This window comes from Heptranchias perlo, unplaced genomic scaffold (genome assembly GCF_035084215.1).
Source record: "Heptranchias perlo isolate sHepPer1 unplaced genomic scaffold, sHepPer1.hap1 HAP1_SCAFFOLD_359, whole genome shotgun sequence".
Classification (NCBI taxonomy): Eukaryota; Metazoa; Chordata; class Chondrichthyes; order Hexanchiformes; family Hexanchidae; genus Heptranchias; species Heptranchias perlo.
Genome location: NW_027139371.1, coordinates 47,031 through 62,879, shown reverse-complemented (window position 1 = coordinate 62,879; position 15,849 = coordinate 47,031). Strand labels below are relative to the sequence as shown.

Sequence of the window (15,849 nt, the reverse complement as noted above, 5' to 3'; positions counted from 1 at the left end):
GAGGGGGGGAGGAGGGGTTCAGGAGGGGGAGAAGGGGTTCAGGAGGGGGAAAAGGGGTTCAGGTGTGGGGAGAAGGGGTTCAGGAGAGGGGAGAAGAGGGTTCAGGAGGGGAGAGAAGGGGTTCAGGAGGGGGGAGAAGGGGTTCAGGAGGGGGGAGAAGGGGTTCAGGAGGGGAGAGAAGGGGTTCAGGAGAGGGGAGAAGAGGGTTCAGGAGGGGGGAGAAGGGGTTCAGGAGTGGGGAGAAGGGGGTGCAGGAGGGGGGAAAAGGGGGTGCAGGATGGGGGAGACGAGAGTTCAGGAGGGGGAGAAGAGGGTTCAGGAGAGGGGAGAAGAGGGTTCAGGAGAGGGGAGAAGAGGGTTCAGGAGGGGGGAGAAGGGGGTCAGGAGGGGGGAGAAGAGGGTTCAGGAGGGGGGAGATAGTCGGTCCCCAGGGTGTGAATTTCCCCCCCGGCCCCTTTCTCTGTCGGTTCCCCGATTCCAGGAGCCGGTTGAATGGAGGCGGCGATGGCGGCCCCATCGAGAGCCCAGGCCACACTGCACTCTGGGAGATTGAGTCCCATGACCCCCGTGACCCCGGGGGGCCGTGTGACCCCGTGAGGTGGGGCTCAGTCTGTGATTGTGACTCCTGGATTATCCCCAAACCCCCTCCCCAACCGACAACCCCTCCCCCCAAACCCCCTCCCCAACCGACAACCCCTCCCCCCAAACCCCCTTCCCAACCGACAACCCCTCCCCCCCAAACCCCCACCCCAACCGACAACCCCTCCCCCCCCAAACCCCCTCCCCAACCGACAACCCCTCCCCCCAAACCCCCTTCCCAACCGACAACCCCTCCCCCCCCAAACCCCCACTCCAACCGACAACCCCTCCCCCCAAACCCCCTCCCCAACCGACAACTCCTCCCCCAAACCCTCTCCCCAGCTGATAACCCCTCCCCCAACCCACCCTTCTTCCTCCCCCAACCCCTTCAATCACCCTTCCTTTTCTCTCCTCTCCCCTCCCCTCCTCTTCCAATCTCCAATCCACCTCCATTCCCCCCTCCCTCTTCACCCCACCTCCTCCCCGTCTCCCCTCCTCCCCCTCTCTCCTTTGCGTTCCCCTCTCCTTTCCCCTCCCTCTCCAATCTCTACTCCACCTCCAATACCCCTCCCTCTCCACTCCCACCCAACTCCTCCTCCCCTCCCCCTCCCTTCACTCTGAAGAAGTCTCCTTTCACTGTAATGTGTTTACGTTGTGTTCTGTCACATTGTTCCACTAAAATACTTTATAATCCGTGTTCGACACAAACACCTGAACTCAGGCCCTGATTTTTGTTTCCGTTTCCCTCACCAGGCCTCCCGAACACCGTCCCCAGTGACCGTAAGTAGGACCTACGCTCTCTGACCTGTGACCTGTGACCTGCTGACCCTGAGCCCATTTCTGTATCTGGAGCGAACGAACCTTCCCCTCGACCCCCCCTCGTGTTTCACTGACCGTGGAACAGGTGTAGGTGTGAACAGGGACTGAGTGTGGAACAGGTGTAAGTGTGAACAGGGACTGAGTGTGGAACAGGTGTAGGTGTGAACAGGGAGTGAGTGTGGAACAGGTGTAGGTGTGAACAGGGAGTGAGTGTGGAACAGGTGTAGGTGTGAACAGGGAGTGAGTGTGGAACAGGTGTAGGTGTGAACAGGGAGTGAGTGTGGAACAGGTGTAGGTGTGAACAGGGACTGAGTGTGGGACAGGTGTGGGTGTGAACAGGGAGTGAGTGTGGGACAGGTGTAGGTGTGAACAGGGAGTGAGTGTGGGACAGGTGTAGGTGTGAACAGGGAGTGAGTGTGGAACAGGTGTAGGTGTGAACAGGGAGTGAGTGTGGAACAGGTGTAGGTGTGAACAGGGAGTGAGTGTGGAACAGGTGTCGGTGAATAGAGACTGAGTGTGGAACAGGTGTAGGTGTGAACAGGGAGTGAGTGTGGAACAGGTGTAGGTGTGAAGAGGGACTGAGTGTGGAACAGGTGTCGGTGAACAGGGAGTGAGTGTGGAACAGGTGTAGGTGTGAACAGGGAGTGAGTGTGGAACAGGTGTAGGTGTGAAGAGGGAGTGAGTGTGGAACAGGTGTAGGTGTGAACAGGGAGTGAGTGTGGAACAGGTGTAGATGTGAACAGGGACTGAGTGTGGAACAGGTGTAGGTGTGAACAGGGACTGAGTGTGGAACAGGTGTAGGTGAATAGAGACTGAGTGTGGAACAGGTGTAGGTGTGAACAGGGAGTGAGTGTGGAACAGGTGTAGGTGTGAACAGGGATTGAGTGTGGAACAGGTGTCGGTGTGAACAGGGACTGAGTGTGGAACAGGTGTAGGTGTGAACAGGGACTGAGTGTGGAACAGGTGTAGGTGTGAATAGGGACTGAGTGTGGAACAGGTGTGGGTGTGAACAGGGACTGAGTGTGGAACAGGTGTAGGTGTGAACAGGGACTGAGTGTGGAACAGGTGTAGGTGTGAACAGGGACTGAGTGTGGAACAGGTGTCGGTGGGAACAGGGACTGAGTGTGGAACAGGTGTAGGTGTGAACAGGGACTGAGTGTGGAACAGGTGTGGGTGTGAACAGGGACTGAGTGTGGAACAGGTGTGGGTGTGAACAGGGACTGAGTGTGGAACAGGTGTAGGTGTGAACAGGGACTGAATGTGGAACAGGTGTAGGTGTGAACAGGGAGTGAGTGTGGAACAGGTGTAGGTGTGAACAGGGACTGAGTGTATTTGTGGAAAGCTGTCTGGTTCCTGATACCGAGATCAATCGGGACCTGTTGTAATCCCGTTCTCCCAGATACAGAAATGGGAACTGGACGAGTGTCTCTCGGCCTCAATCTCTTCACCTTCATTTCCCGTATTTTGCATGAACTCGTTCCCGTTTATTTAACCCTTCGCATGCTGTCCATGTCATTCCAAACCATCGGCGACATTGAGCACCCAAATCAGCACCCATACTGACCGGGAGCAGAGTGTCCATAACTCCCCGTACTGACCGGGAGCAGAGTGTCCATAACTCCCCGTACTGACCGGGACAGAGTGTCCATAACTCCCCGTACTGACCGGGACAGAGTGTCCATAACTCCCCGTACTGACCGGGAGCAGAGTGTCCATAACTCCCCGTACTGACCGGGACAGAGTGTCCATAACTCCCCGTACTGACCGGGAGCAGAGTGTCCATAACTCCCCGTACTGACCGGGAGCAGAGTGTCCATAACTCCCCGTACTGACCGGGAGCAGAGTGTCCATAACTCCCCGTACTGACCGGGACAGAGTGTCCATAACTCCCCGTACTGACCGGGAGCAGAGTGTCCGTAACTCCCCGTACTGACCGGGAGCAGAGTGTCCGTAACTCCCCGTACTGACCGGGACAGAGTGTCCATAACTCCCTGTACTGACCGGGAGCAGAGTGTCCATAACTCCCCGTACTGACCGGGACAGAGTGTCCATAACTCCCTGTACTGACTGGGACAGAGTGTCCATAACTCCCTGTACTGACTGGGACAGAGTGTCCATAACTCCCTGTACTGACCGGGAGCAGAGTGTCCATAACTCCCTGTACTGACCGGGACAGAGTGTCCATAACTCCCTGTACTGACTGGGGACAGAGTGTCCATAACTCCCCGTACTGACTGGGACAGAGTGTCCATAACTCCCTGTACTGACCGGGACAGAGTGTCCATAACTCCCTGTACTGACTGGGGACAGAGTGTCCATAACTCCCTGTACTGACCGGGACAGAGTGTCCATAACTCCCTGTACTGACTGGGGACAGAGTGTCCATAACTCCCTGTACTGACCGGGAGCAGAGTGTCCATAACTCCCTGTACTGACCGGGAGCAGAGTGTCCATAACTCCCCGTACTGACCGGGGACAGAGTGTCCATAACTCCCTGTACTGACCGGGACAGAGTGTCCATAACTCCCTGTACTGACCGGGGACAGAGTGTCCATAACTCCCCGTACTGACCGGGACAGAGTGTCCATAACTCCCCGTACTGACCGGGACAGAGTGTCCATATCACATTACGATACTGGACAGGAACATGTGTGATGATGGGACTGGGACTGGGACACCCTGTGGTTATATTAGGAAAAAGAGGGTGGTCAGGAGCAGTGTTGACTCCTTCAAAATTGGGGATATTTTCATTGACAATGGGGAAATGGCGGACATGTTGAACAATTACTTTGCGTCAGTATTTACAGTGGAAAAAGAGGATAGCATGCCGGAAATCCCAAGAAAACTTATATTGAATCGGGGACAGGGACTCGATAAAATTAACATAAGTAAAACAACAGTAATGAAGAAAATAATGGCACTAAAGAGTGACAAATCCCCAGGACCAGATGGTTTCCATCCCAGGGTTTTAAAGGAAGTAGGTGAGAACATTGCGGATGCCCTAATTGTAATCTTTCAAAGTTCTCTAGATTCAGGAACTGTCCCTCTGGATTGGAAAATTGCACATGTCACTCCGCTTTTTAAGAAAGGAGAGAGAGGGAAACCGGGGAATTATAGACCAGTTAGCCTAACATCTGTTGTGGGGAAAATGCTGGAGTCTATAATTAATGATAGGGTGACTGAACACCTCAAGACTTTTCAGTTAATCAGAGAGAGCCAGCATGGATTTGTGAAAAGTAGGTCGTGCCTGACAAACCTGATTGAATTTTTTGAAGAGGTGACTAAAGTGGTGGACAGGGGAATGTCAATGGATGTTATTGATATGGACTTCCAGAAGGCATTTGATAAGGTCCCACAAAAGAGACTGTTAGCTAAGATAGAAGCCCATGGAATCGAGGGAAAAGTACGGACTTGGTTAGGAAGTTGGCTGAGCGAAAGGCGACAGAGAGTAGGGATAATGGGAAGGGACTCACATTGGCAGGATGTGACGAGTGGAGTCCCGCAGGGATCTGTCTTGGGGCCTCAATTATTCACAATATTTATTAACAACTTCGATGAAGGCATAGAAAGTCTCATATCTAAGTTTTCCTATGACACAAAGATTGGTGGCATTGTAAGCAGTGTAGATGAAAACATAAAATTACAAAGCGATATTGATAGATTAGGTGAATGGGCAAAACTGTGGCAAATGGAATTCAATGTAAACAAATGTGAGGTCATCCACTTTGGATCAAAAAAGGATAGAACAGGGTACTTTCTAAATGGTAAAAAGTTAAAAACAGTGGATGTCCAAAGGGACTTAGGGGTTCAGGTACATCGATCATTGAAGTGTCATGAACAGGTGCAGAAAATAATCAAGAAAGCCAATGGAATGCTGGCCTTTATATCTAGAGGACTGGAGTACAAGGGGGCAGAAGTTATGCTGCAGCTATACAAAACCCTGGTTAGACCGCACCTGGAGTACTGTGAGCAGTTCTGGGCACCGCACCTTCGGAAGGACATATTGGCCTTGGAGGGAGTGCAGCGTAGGTTTACTAGAATGATACCCGGACTTCAAGGATTAAGTTACGAGGAGAGATTACACAAATTGGGGTTGTATTCTCTGGAGTTTAGAAGGTTAAGGGGTGATCTGATCGAAGTTTATGAGATATTAAGGGGAACAGATAGGGTGGATAGAGAGAAACTATTTCCACTGGTTGGGGATTCTAGGAGTAGGGGGCACAGTCTAAAAATTAGAGCCAGACCTTTCAGGAGCGAGATTAGAAAACATTTCTACACACAAAGGGTGGTAGAAGTTTGGAACTCTCTTCCGCAAACGGCAATTGATACTAGCTCAATTGCTAAATTTAAATCTGAGAAATTGCTAAATTTAAATGTGAGATAGATAGCTTTTTGGCAACCAAAGGTATTAAGGGATCTGGGCCAAAGGCAGGGATATGGAGTTAGATCACAGATCAGCCATGATCTTATCAAATGGCGGAGCAGGCACGAGGGGCTGAATGGCCGACTCCTGTTCCTCTGGTTCTATGAAACGTTACACTTTGGACCCAAACCTGCCCCTTTCCTGCCCAGGTACAGCCAGAACCGACATGAAAAAACAGACAATCAAAACCTTCATCACTGGCACAAACTTAACTAAAGATAAACTCGTTCTAATGTCTTCAATGATTATCTATTTTGTCCTTAATGACTGACCGTGATTGTTACTGGATTCAGTCTCGCTGAATAATAACAGGGAGACTCAGTCAGATACTGGATTACACAGTTTGTCTTTCAAACACTCAACCGACTCGAATTACTGAAATCCCATAATAACAGCCTGTCACCGGCCTCCCCCCATTAAATCATCGGCTCCACAGACCAGATTCCAGCTAATTAGCGTTCGCTCGGCTTCGAGCTCCAACCCGGGCAGTGATTGGACCCGGAGAAGCGATTGATTGAACCGACATTGGCTCCCGGTCCAGCAACGCCTCGCAATTAAAATTCTCATCCTCACGTTCAAATCCCTCCCTGGCCTCGCTCCTCCCTATCTCTGTAACCCCCTCCAGCCCCTCGCCCCTCCCTATCTCTGTAACCTCCTCCAGCCCCTCGCTCCTCCCTATCTCTGTAACCTCCTCCAGCCCCTCGCTCCTCCCTATCTCTGTAACCTCCTCCAGCCCCTCGCTCCTCCCTATCTCTGGAACCCCCTCCAGCCCTACACCCCTCCCTATCTCTGTAACCTCCTCCAGCCCCTCGCTCCTCCCAATCTCTGTAACCTCCTCCAGCCCGACACCCCTCCCGATCTCTGTAACCTCCTCCAGCCCCTCACCCCTCCATATCTCTGTAACCGCCTCCAGCCCCTCGCTCCTCCCTATCTCTGTAACCTCCTCCAGCCCGACACCCCTCCCGATCTCTGTAACCTCCTCCAGCCCGACACCCCTCCCTATCTCTGTAACCTCCTCCAGCCCCTCGCTCCTCCCAATCTCTGTAACCTCCTCCAGCCCGACACCCCTCCCGATCTCTGTAACCTCCTCCAGCCCCTCACCCCTCCATATCTCTGTAACCCCCTCCAGCCCCTCGCTCCTCCCTATCTCTGTAACCTCCTCCAGCCCCTCGCTCCTCCCTATCTCTGTAACCTCCTCCAGCCCCTCGCTCCTCCCTATCTCTGTAACCCCCTCCAGCCCCTCGCTCCTCCCTATCTCTGTAACCCCCTCCAGCCCCTCGCTCCTCCCAATCTCTGTAACCTCCTCCAGCCCGACACCCCTCCCGATCTCTGTAACCCCCTCCAGCCCCTCGCTCCTCCCTATCTCTGTAACCTCCTCCAGCCCTACACCCCTCCCTATCTCTGTAACCCCCTCCAGTCCGACACCCCTCCCTATCTCTGTAACCTCCTCCAGCCCCTCAACCCTCCCTATCTCTGTAACCCCCTCCAGCCCCTCGCCCCTCCCTATCTCTGTAACCCCCTCCAGCCCTACACCCCTCCCTATCTCTGTAACCTCCTCCAGCCCTACACCCCTCCCTATCTCTGTAACCTCCTCCAGCCCTACACCCCTCCCTATCTCTGTAACCCCCTCCAGTCCGACACCCCTCCCTTTCTCTGTAACCCCCTCCAGCCCCTCGCTCCTCCCTATCTCTGTAACCTCCTCCAGCCCCTCGCCCCTCCCTATCTCTGGAACCGCCTCCAGCCCCTCGCCCCTCCCTATCTCTGTAACCCCCTCCAGCCCCTCGCCCCTCCCTATCTCTGTAACCACCTCCAGCCCGACACCCCTCCCTATCTCTGTAACCTCCTCCAGCCCTACACCCCTCCCTATCTCTGTAACCTCCTCCAGCCCTACACCCCTCCCTATCTCTGTAACCCCCTCCAGTCCGACACCCCTCCCTTTCTCTGTAACCTCCTCCAGCCCTACACCCCTCCCTATCTCTGTAACCTCCTCCAGCCCTACACCCCTCCATATCTCTGTAACCTCCTCCAGCCCAACACCCCTCCCTATCTCTGTAACCCCCTCCAGCCCTACACCCCTCCCTATCTCTGTAACCCCCTCCAGCCCTACACCCCTCCCTATCTCTGTAACCTCCTCCAGTCCGACACCCCTCCATATCTCTGTAACCTCCTCCAGCCCGACACCCCTCCCAATCTCTGTAACCCCCTCCAGCCCTACACCCCTCCCTATCTCTATAACCTCCTCCAGCCCGACAACCCTCAGAGATCTCTGCGCTCCTCCAATTCTGGCCTCTTGCGCATCCCCAATTTTAATCGCTCCACCATTGGCGGCCGTGCCTTCAGCTGCCTGGGCCCTAAGCGCTGGAATTGCCTCCATGAACCTCTCCACCTCTCTCTCCATTTTAAGACCCTCCTTAAAACCCACCTCTTTGACCAAGCTTTTGGTCACCTGTCCTAAGATCTCCTGATGTGGCTCGGTGTCAGTTTTTGTCTGATTGGTGGAGAGGCGGAGATGGAAGTGTCTGGTTGCTTGTCTCTCGGACCCACTTGCTGTCCCGTGCAGTCTCGAGTCGATGTGTTTGTGCACACAGTACAGATGTTCTGTCAGACCGCGCGTTGTTCTCCATCTGGGATTAATCTTTGGTGATTTCTCCTGACGCAGCTCATCCAAAGCAAGGTCAGACACGGCCAAGTATCTCATCACTAGAGGTCACTAACACAAAGCAAGGTCAAACACGACCAAGTATCTCATCACGAGAGGTCACTAACACAAAGCAAGGTCAGACACGGCCAAGTATCTCATCACTAGGGGTCACTAACAAAAAGCAAGGTCAGACACGGCCAAGTATCTCATCACTAGGGGTCACGAACACAAAGCAAGGTCAGACACGGCCAAGTATCTCATCACTAGAGGTCACTAACACAAAGCAAGGTCAGACACGGCCAAGTATCTCATCACGAGGGGTCACTAACACAAAGCAAGGTCAGACACGGCCAAGTATCTCATCACTAGAGGTCACTAACACAAAGCAAGGTCAGACACGGCCAAGTATCTCATCACTAGGGGTCACTAACACAAAGTAAGGTCAGACACGGCCAAGTATCTCATCACTAGGGGTCACTAACACAAAGTAAGGTCAGACACGGCCAAGTATCTCATCACTAGAGGTCACTAACACAAAGCAAGGTCAGACACGGCCAAGTATCTCATCACTAGAGGTCACTAACACAAAGCAAGGTCAGACACGGCCAAGTATCTCATCACCAAAGGTCACTAACACAAAGCAAGGTCAGACACGGCCAAGTATCTCATCACTCGAGGTCACGAACACAAAGCAAGGGAGGAGCTCTCAAACAATGCTACTGGCTTAGAGCAGAAAGATGGAGAAAGAAGGACTTGCATTTATATTGCGCCTTTCACAATCTCAGGCTGTCCCAAAGCGCTTTACGGCCAATTAAGTACTTTTAGAAGTGAGGTCAGTGTTGTAATGTAAGAAACGCAGCAGGCAATTTGCACACAACAAGATCCCACAAACAGCAATGAAATAAATGACAAGATAATCTGTTTTTTGAGGTTGGTTTAGGGATAAATATTGGCCAGGACACCGGGAGAACTCCCCTTCTCTTATTCAAAATAGTGCCATGGGAACTTTTCCGTCCACCTGAGAGGGCAGACAGGGCCTCGGTTTAATGTCTCAGCAGAAAGATGGCACCTCCGACAGTGCAGCACTCCCTCAGCACTGACCCTCCGACAGTGCAGCGCTCCCTCAGTACTGACCCTCCGACAGTGCAGCACTCCTTCAGAACTGACCCTCCGACAATGCAGCACTCCCTCAGTACTGACCCTCCGAAAGTGCAGCACTCCCTCAGTACTGACCCTCCGACAGTGCAGCACTCCTTCAGAACTGACCCTCCGACAGTGCAGCACTCCCTCAGTACTGCTCTGGAGTGTCAGCCTGGATTTTTTGTTCAAGTCTCTGGAGTGGGACTTTAACCCACGTCCTCCTAACTCAGAGGCGAGAGTGCTGCCCTCTGAGTCACAGTTGATAGGCCCCTAACTTGGAAGCCCTGTATAAAACCCACCACCGGACTCTATAAACCCTGGAACGTTCCCATCCATCGCCATCTGCCTGATTCAATGTGACCGTATCGAGCCAGGAGTCTGATGTTCTCCCCTCACTGCTAAAAGTCTCAGTGTCTCCCCTCCCTCCCATTCCAGACATTTCCTCTCCGCCTCTCATTCCTGCAGCATGTGACCCACTCACAGTTTGCGACCCGACTACGTCCTGTCTACGTCCCGTCTACACTTTCTGTCTTTTCCTTGCAAGACTGTGAATGTTTCGGCCACTCGAACCGGTGCAGTTACATCGAGCTGCTCACCACCACCATTTGCGTGAGCTGTAAGCACAACACGAGAGGCCGACACTGCCAGTTGTGCCGACTGGGCTATCACCGAAACCCGTCAGCAGAGCTGGACCATCACAACGTTTGCCTCGGTCAGTTCCTGTTACAATCTCCGCTCTCGCCTCCTTCCTTCACCCTTCAGATTTCAGCCCAAACCAAGATAAAGAAACAAAAAGGAACCTTCGATAGGGCTGAGCAAAAGGAATCAGCTCCCCTTTCCCCAGAGATCAGACCCGGTCCGACCTTTCCCCAGAGATCAGACCCGGTCCGACCTTTCCCCAGAGATCAGACCCGGTCCGACCTTTCCCCGGAGATCAGACCCGGTCCGACCTTTCCCCGGAGATCAGACCCGGTCCGACCTTTCCCCGGAGATCAGACCCGGTCCGACCTTTCCCCGGAGATCAGACCCGGTCCGACCTTTCCCCGGAGATCAGACCCGGTCCGACCTTTCCCCGGAGATCAGACCCGGTCCGACCTTTCCCCGGAGATCAGACCCGGTCCGACCTTTCCCCGGAGATCAGACCCGGTCCGACCTTTCCCCGGAGATCAGACCCGGTCCGACCTTTCCCCGGAGATCAGACCCGGTCCGACCTTTCCCCGGAGATCAGACCCGGTCCGACCTTTCCCCGGAGATCAGACCCGGTCCGACCTTTCCCCGGAGATCAGACCCGGTCCGACCTTTCCCCAGAGATCAGACCCGGTCCGACCTTTCCCCAGAGATCAGACCCGGTCCGACCTTTCCCCAGAGATCAGACCCGGTCCGACCTTTCCCCGGAGATCAGAACCGGTCCGACCTTTCCCCGGAGATCAGACCCGGTCCGACCTTTCCCCAGAGATCAGACCCGGTCCGACCTTTCCCCGGAGATCAGACCCGGTCCGACCTTTCCCCAGAGATCAGACCCGGTCCGACCTTTCCCCGGAGATCAGACCCGGTCCGACCTTTCCCTGGGGATCAGACCCGGTCCGACCTTTCCCCAGAGATCAGACCCGGTCCGACCTTTCCCCAGAGATCAGACCCGGTCCGACCTTTCCCCGAGATCAGACCCGGTCCGACCTTTCCCCAGAGATCAGACCCGGTCCGACCTTTCCCCAGAGATCAGACCCGGTCCGACCTTTCCCCGGAGATCAGACCCGGTCCGACCTTTCCCCGAGATCAGACCCGGTCCGACCTTTCCCCAGAGATCAGACCCGGTCCGACCTTTCCCCAGAGATCAGACCCGGTCCGACCTTTCCCCGGAGATCAGACCCGGTCCGACCTTTCCCCAGAGATCAGACCCGGTCCGACCTTTCCCCGGAGATCAGACCCGGTCCGACCTTTCCCCGGAGATCAGACCCGGTCCGACCTTTCCCCGGAGATCAGACCCGGTCCGACCTTTCCCCGGAGATCAGACCCGGTCCGACCTTTCCCCGGAGATCAGACCCGGTCCGACCTTTCCCCAGAGATCAGACCCGGTCCGACCTTTCCCCGGAGATCAGACCCGGTCCGACCTTTCCCCGGAGATCAGACCCGGTCCGACCTTTCCCTCGCGATGAGGCCTGGCCCTGAGGTAAATTGAAAGCCCTGTGTTGTGACGATATAATCATTGCTTCCCTGTCTCCATTGTTTTTCTGGAATTTGTATGTTGTTTGTACTCTCGGCAAACGAACATCCTTCATCGTAGCAGCATCACTCGCCTCTGCTCAATGTTACCCTCCCCCCATTGTCTAACATCAATGTTCTCTCTCCATTTCCTCATCTCCTTCCCATTCTCCACACATAGAATTACAGAGAATGTACAGCACAGAAACAGGCCATTCGGCCCAACTGGTCTATGTCGGTGTTTATGCTCCACACGAGCCTCCTCCCTCCCTACTTCATCTCACCCTATCAGCATATCCTTCTGTTCCTTTCTCTCTCATGTGTTTATCCAGCTTCCCCTTAAATCCATCTACACTATTCACCTCAACTACTCCTTGTGGGAGCGAGTTCCACATTCTCACCACTCTCTGGGTCAAGAAGTTTCTCCTGAATTTCTTATTGGATTTATTAATGACAGTCTTATATTTATGGCCCCAAGTTTTGGTCTCCCCCACAAGTGGAAACATCTTCTCTCCGTCTATCTTATCAAACCCTGTCATAATTTTGAAGACCTCTATCAGGTCACCCCTCAGTCTTCTCTTTTCTTTAGAAAAGAGCCCCAGCCTGTTCAATCTTTCCTGATATTTATAACCTCTCAGTTCTGGTATCATCCTGATGATTTTTTGCACCCTGTCCAGTGTCTCTATATCCTTTTTATAATATGGAGACCAGAACTGTGCACAGTTCTCCAAGTGTGGTCTAACCAAGGTTCTGTGCAAGTTTAACATAACCTCTCTGATTGTGAATTCTCTCCCTCTAACAATGAACCCCGGAGCTTGGTTTGCTTTTTATGGTCTTCTTAACCTGCATTAATCCTTTGCAGTCGCCCCAAGGAGTGGAACACGGGCCGTGTCCAATCAGTGTGTGGACGATTGACGCTGTTTGTAAACTGTTGGAGACTTGTTTCCCCCCAGAGTCGGCTCGTCCCCTGTCCTGGGCCCGAGTCATTTGTGTCCCTGAGGTTGTGTTGATGGGTTTTATTGGGAACAGCCATGTGCAGTGTGTGTGTTGTCTTGTTTCTGCAGACTGTCAGTGTCACCCCTATGGCTCACTCCATGATCGCTGTAATGAGACGGGATATTGTGACTGTAAGGAGGGGACAGCAGGGCCCAAGTGTGACAAGTGCCTGCCCGGATATTACTGGCACAGGGGCTGCCGAGGTAAGTAACCGTTCCAGCACCAGACCCTCCCTCACTCCACCCGGCTCCTGTGTGTCAGGGTCAGCAGTGGATCCGATAGCAGAGATACCAGGGGGGGGAACACAAAGGCTTTTAGACAAGGAACCCTCCTGGGTTCCCCCATCACCCTGAGAAACAATTAGTGGCACAGCTCCTCGCAAAGGGAGGGACTGGAGTTCAGTGAGGAGCATTTCATAGAATCAGACAGCAGACAAGGAGGCCATTCAGCCCATCGAGGCTGTGCTGGCTCTTTGAAAGAGCGATCCAATTAGTCTCACTCCCCTGCTCTTTCCCCATAGCCCTGCAAATTTTTCCTTTTCAAGTATTTATCCAGTTCCCTTTTGAAAGTTATTATTAAATCTGCTTCCACCGCCCTTTCAGGCAGCGCATTCCAGGTCAGAACAACTCGATGTGTCAAAAAATTCTCCTCATCTCCCCTCTGGTTCTTTTGCCAATTCCCTTAAATCTGTGTCCTCTGGTTACCGACCCTCCTGCCACTGGAAACAATTTCATCTTATTTACTCTATCAAAACCCCTCATAATTTTGAACACTTCTATTAAATCTCCACTTAACCTTCTCTGTTCTGAAGAGAACAATCCCAGCTTCTCCAGTCTCTCCACATAACTGAAGTCCCTCATCCCTGGTATCATTCTGGTAAATCTCCTCTGCACCCTCTCCAAGGCCTTGACATCTTTCCTAAAGTGTGGTGCCCAGAATTGGACACAATAATTGGACACAGAATTTAACCCTCAGTCTCTCCTTCAGTATTTAACCATCAATTTAGTCCCATTCACCCATCACCCCTGTGATCTCTGACCTACATTGGCTCCTGGTCCAGCAACACCTCAATTTTAAGATTCACATCCTCACATTCAAATCCCTCCGTTGCCTCACCCCTCCCTATCTCTGTAACCTCCTTCAGCCCTACACCCCTCCGAGATCTCTGCGCTCCCCCAATTCTGGCCTCTTGCACATCCCTCATTTCCTTCACACCCCCATTGGCGGCCGTGCCTTCAGCAGTCTGGACCCTAAACTCTGGAATTCCCTCCCTAAACCTCTCCCCCTCTCCCCCTCTCTCTCCTCCTTTAAGACGCTCCTTAAAATCTACCTCTTTGACCAAGCTTTTGGTCTCCTGTCCTAATATCTCCTTATGTGGTTCAGTGTTAATTTTTCTCTGATTTACGCTCCTGTGAAGCACCTTGGGCCGTTTTACTACGTTAAAGGCGCTATATAAATGCAAGTAGTTGTTGGTGTAAAAGTGAAACACTGGGAGCGGCGACAGTTCAAACAATCTCTGAGGTCAGGAGATTTTCAGTGACCTGACGTTTCTTTTCTCTGACCTCTTGCAGCCGGCGTGTGCGATAACTTGCTGACGCGGTGTCAGAACGGAGGAGTGTGCGAGGACAATGGGAGGTGTCGCTGTCCCGCTCCCTACACCGGGCTCCTGTGTGAGAAAGGCCAGTGTGGGAAGGAAGCAGGAGGGTGTGTCTCCCAATCCCCCCGGGACCCCACCTTACACCGGGTGCTGCTGTCACTGACTGCGCTGCTAACCACCGCTAACAGACGCCCGGCGCTCTGACCTGCTTCCAGCGCCACGGACGCTCACGGGAAGGTGCAAAGAGCGGAGGAGAATCCAGCGTTTACTGCGTCCCCGTTAAACACGGTCCCCGCCCTCCGGCCCGGGAAAGGCAAACTGTAACCCAGGCCTGAGCCCACCCACCCACCCACCGAGCCCGACTGTATCTCCGAGCCCTGAAGGATTGGGCAGTCAGTGGGGACTGTACTTTCAGACCCCCCGCCGGAGGGAGGGAGGGAGGGAGGGAGGCAGCTGCTAATATTCATTCTCCAATCGCCAGCCTGGCCTCGGATGGCCAGCTTTGGGAAAGAAGAAAGAAAGAAAGACTTGCATTTATATAGCGCCTTTCACCACCTCAGGACGTCCCAAAGAGCTTTACAGACAATGAAGTACTTTTGAAGTGTCGTCACTGTTGGAATGTAGGAAACACGGCAGAAAATTTGTGGAGCTCAGAGGAGGCCATTCCCCGCTCTGGTGCAGCCCTCGCTCGCTCGATGCTCACTCACTCACGCCCTCCCTCCCTTCCTCACTCTCCCTCGCTCGCTCGCCCCTCACTACATTCATTCACTCCGTCACTCTCTCAGTCACTCCACTCACGCTCACTCATCAATCATTTGCCCCTCACTCACTCCCTCCATCCCTCACTCACTCCTCACTCATTCACTCAATCCTCACTCCCAACACTCACTGTCACACTCACTCCTCACTCACTCCACACTCACTTCGTCACACTCACTGTCACACTCACTCCTTCACTCCCTCACTCACTCCTTCCCTCGTTCCCTCCCTCACTCCTTCCATCCCTCACTCCCTCCCTCACTCACTTCGTCACTCACTCCTCCCTCACTCCCTCCCTTCACTCCACTCCCTCACTCCTTCCTTCCCTCACTCCCTCACTCATTCCACTCCCTCACTCCCTCCCTCACTCACTCCTTCACTCCCTCACTCACTCCTTCCCTCGTTCCCTCCCTCACTCCTTCCATCCCTCACTCCCTCCCTCACTCACTTAGTCACTCACTCCTCCCTCACTCCCTCCCTTCACTCCACTCCCTCACTCCTTCCTTCCCTCACTCCCTCACTCATTCCACTCCCTCACTCGCTCCCTCACTCACTCCTCCCTCCCTCCCTCACTCACTGCGAGGGATTGCTGTCGGTACATCGTGACCTGAGGAAATCTGTGGGCCGGCTTCGAGCGGCCTACAACCTGGGCTTTAGTGATCGTTGTGTGTAATCCTGGAGCGCATCAGAGCGATG

General features: G+C 53.5%; 1 protein-coding gene across 2 annotated transcripts in view; it reads left to right on the top strand.

Moving 5' to 3' along the window:
* The window catches only part of LOC137311567 (netrin-G1-like), a 73,146-nt gene extending 58,526 nt beyond the window's left edge, over window positions 1–14,620 (top strand). Inside the window, exons 4-7 of one of the 2 annotated variants that reach the window (XM_067978699.1) lie at window positions 1,333–1,359; window positions 10,147–10,314; window positions 12,866–13,000; window positions 14,369–14,620. In XM_067978699.1, coding sequence (XP_067834800.1) covers window positions 1,333–1,359; window positions 10,147–10,314; window positions 12,866–13,000; window positions 14,369–14,598 — 560 coding nt within the window. In that variant the 3' untranslated portion in view covers window positions 14,599–14,620. The remainder of the gene's footprint in view (window positions 1–1,332; window positions 1,360–10,146; window positions 10,315–12,865; window positions 13,001–14,368) is intronic. The other variant, XM_067978698.1, reaches the window with a different exon arrangement.
* Window positions 14,621–15,849: the final 1,229 nt, after the last annotated feature.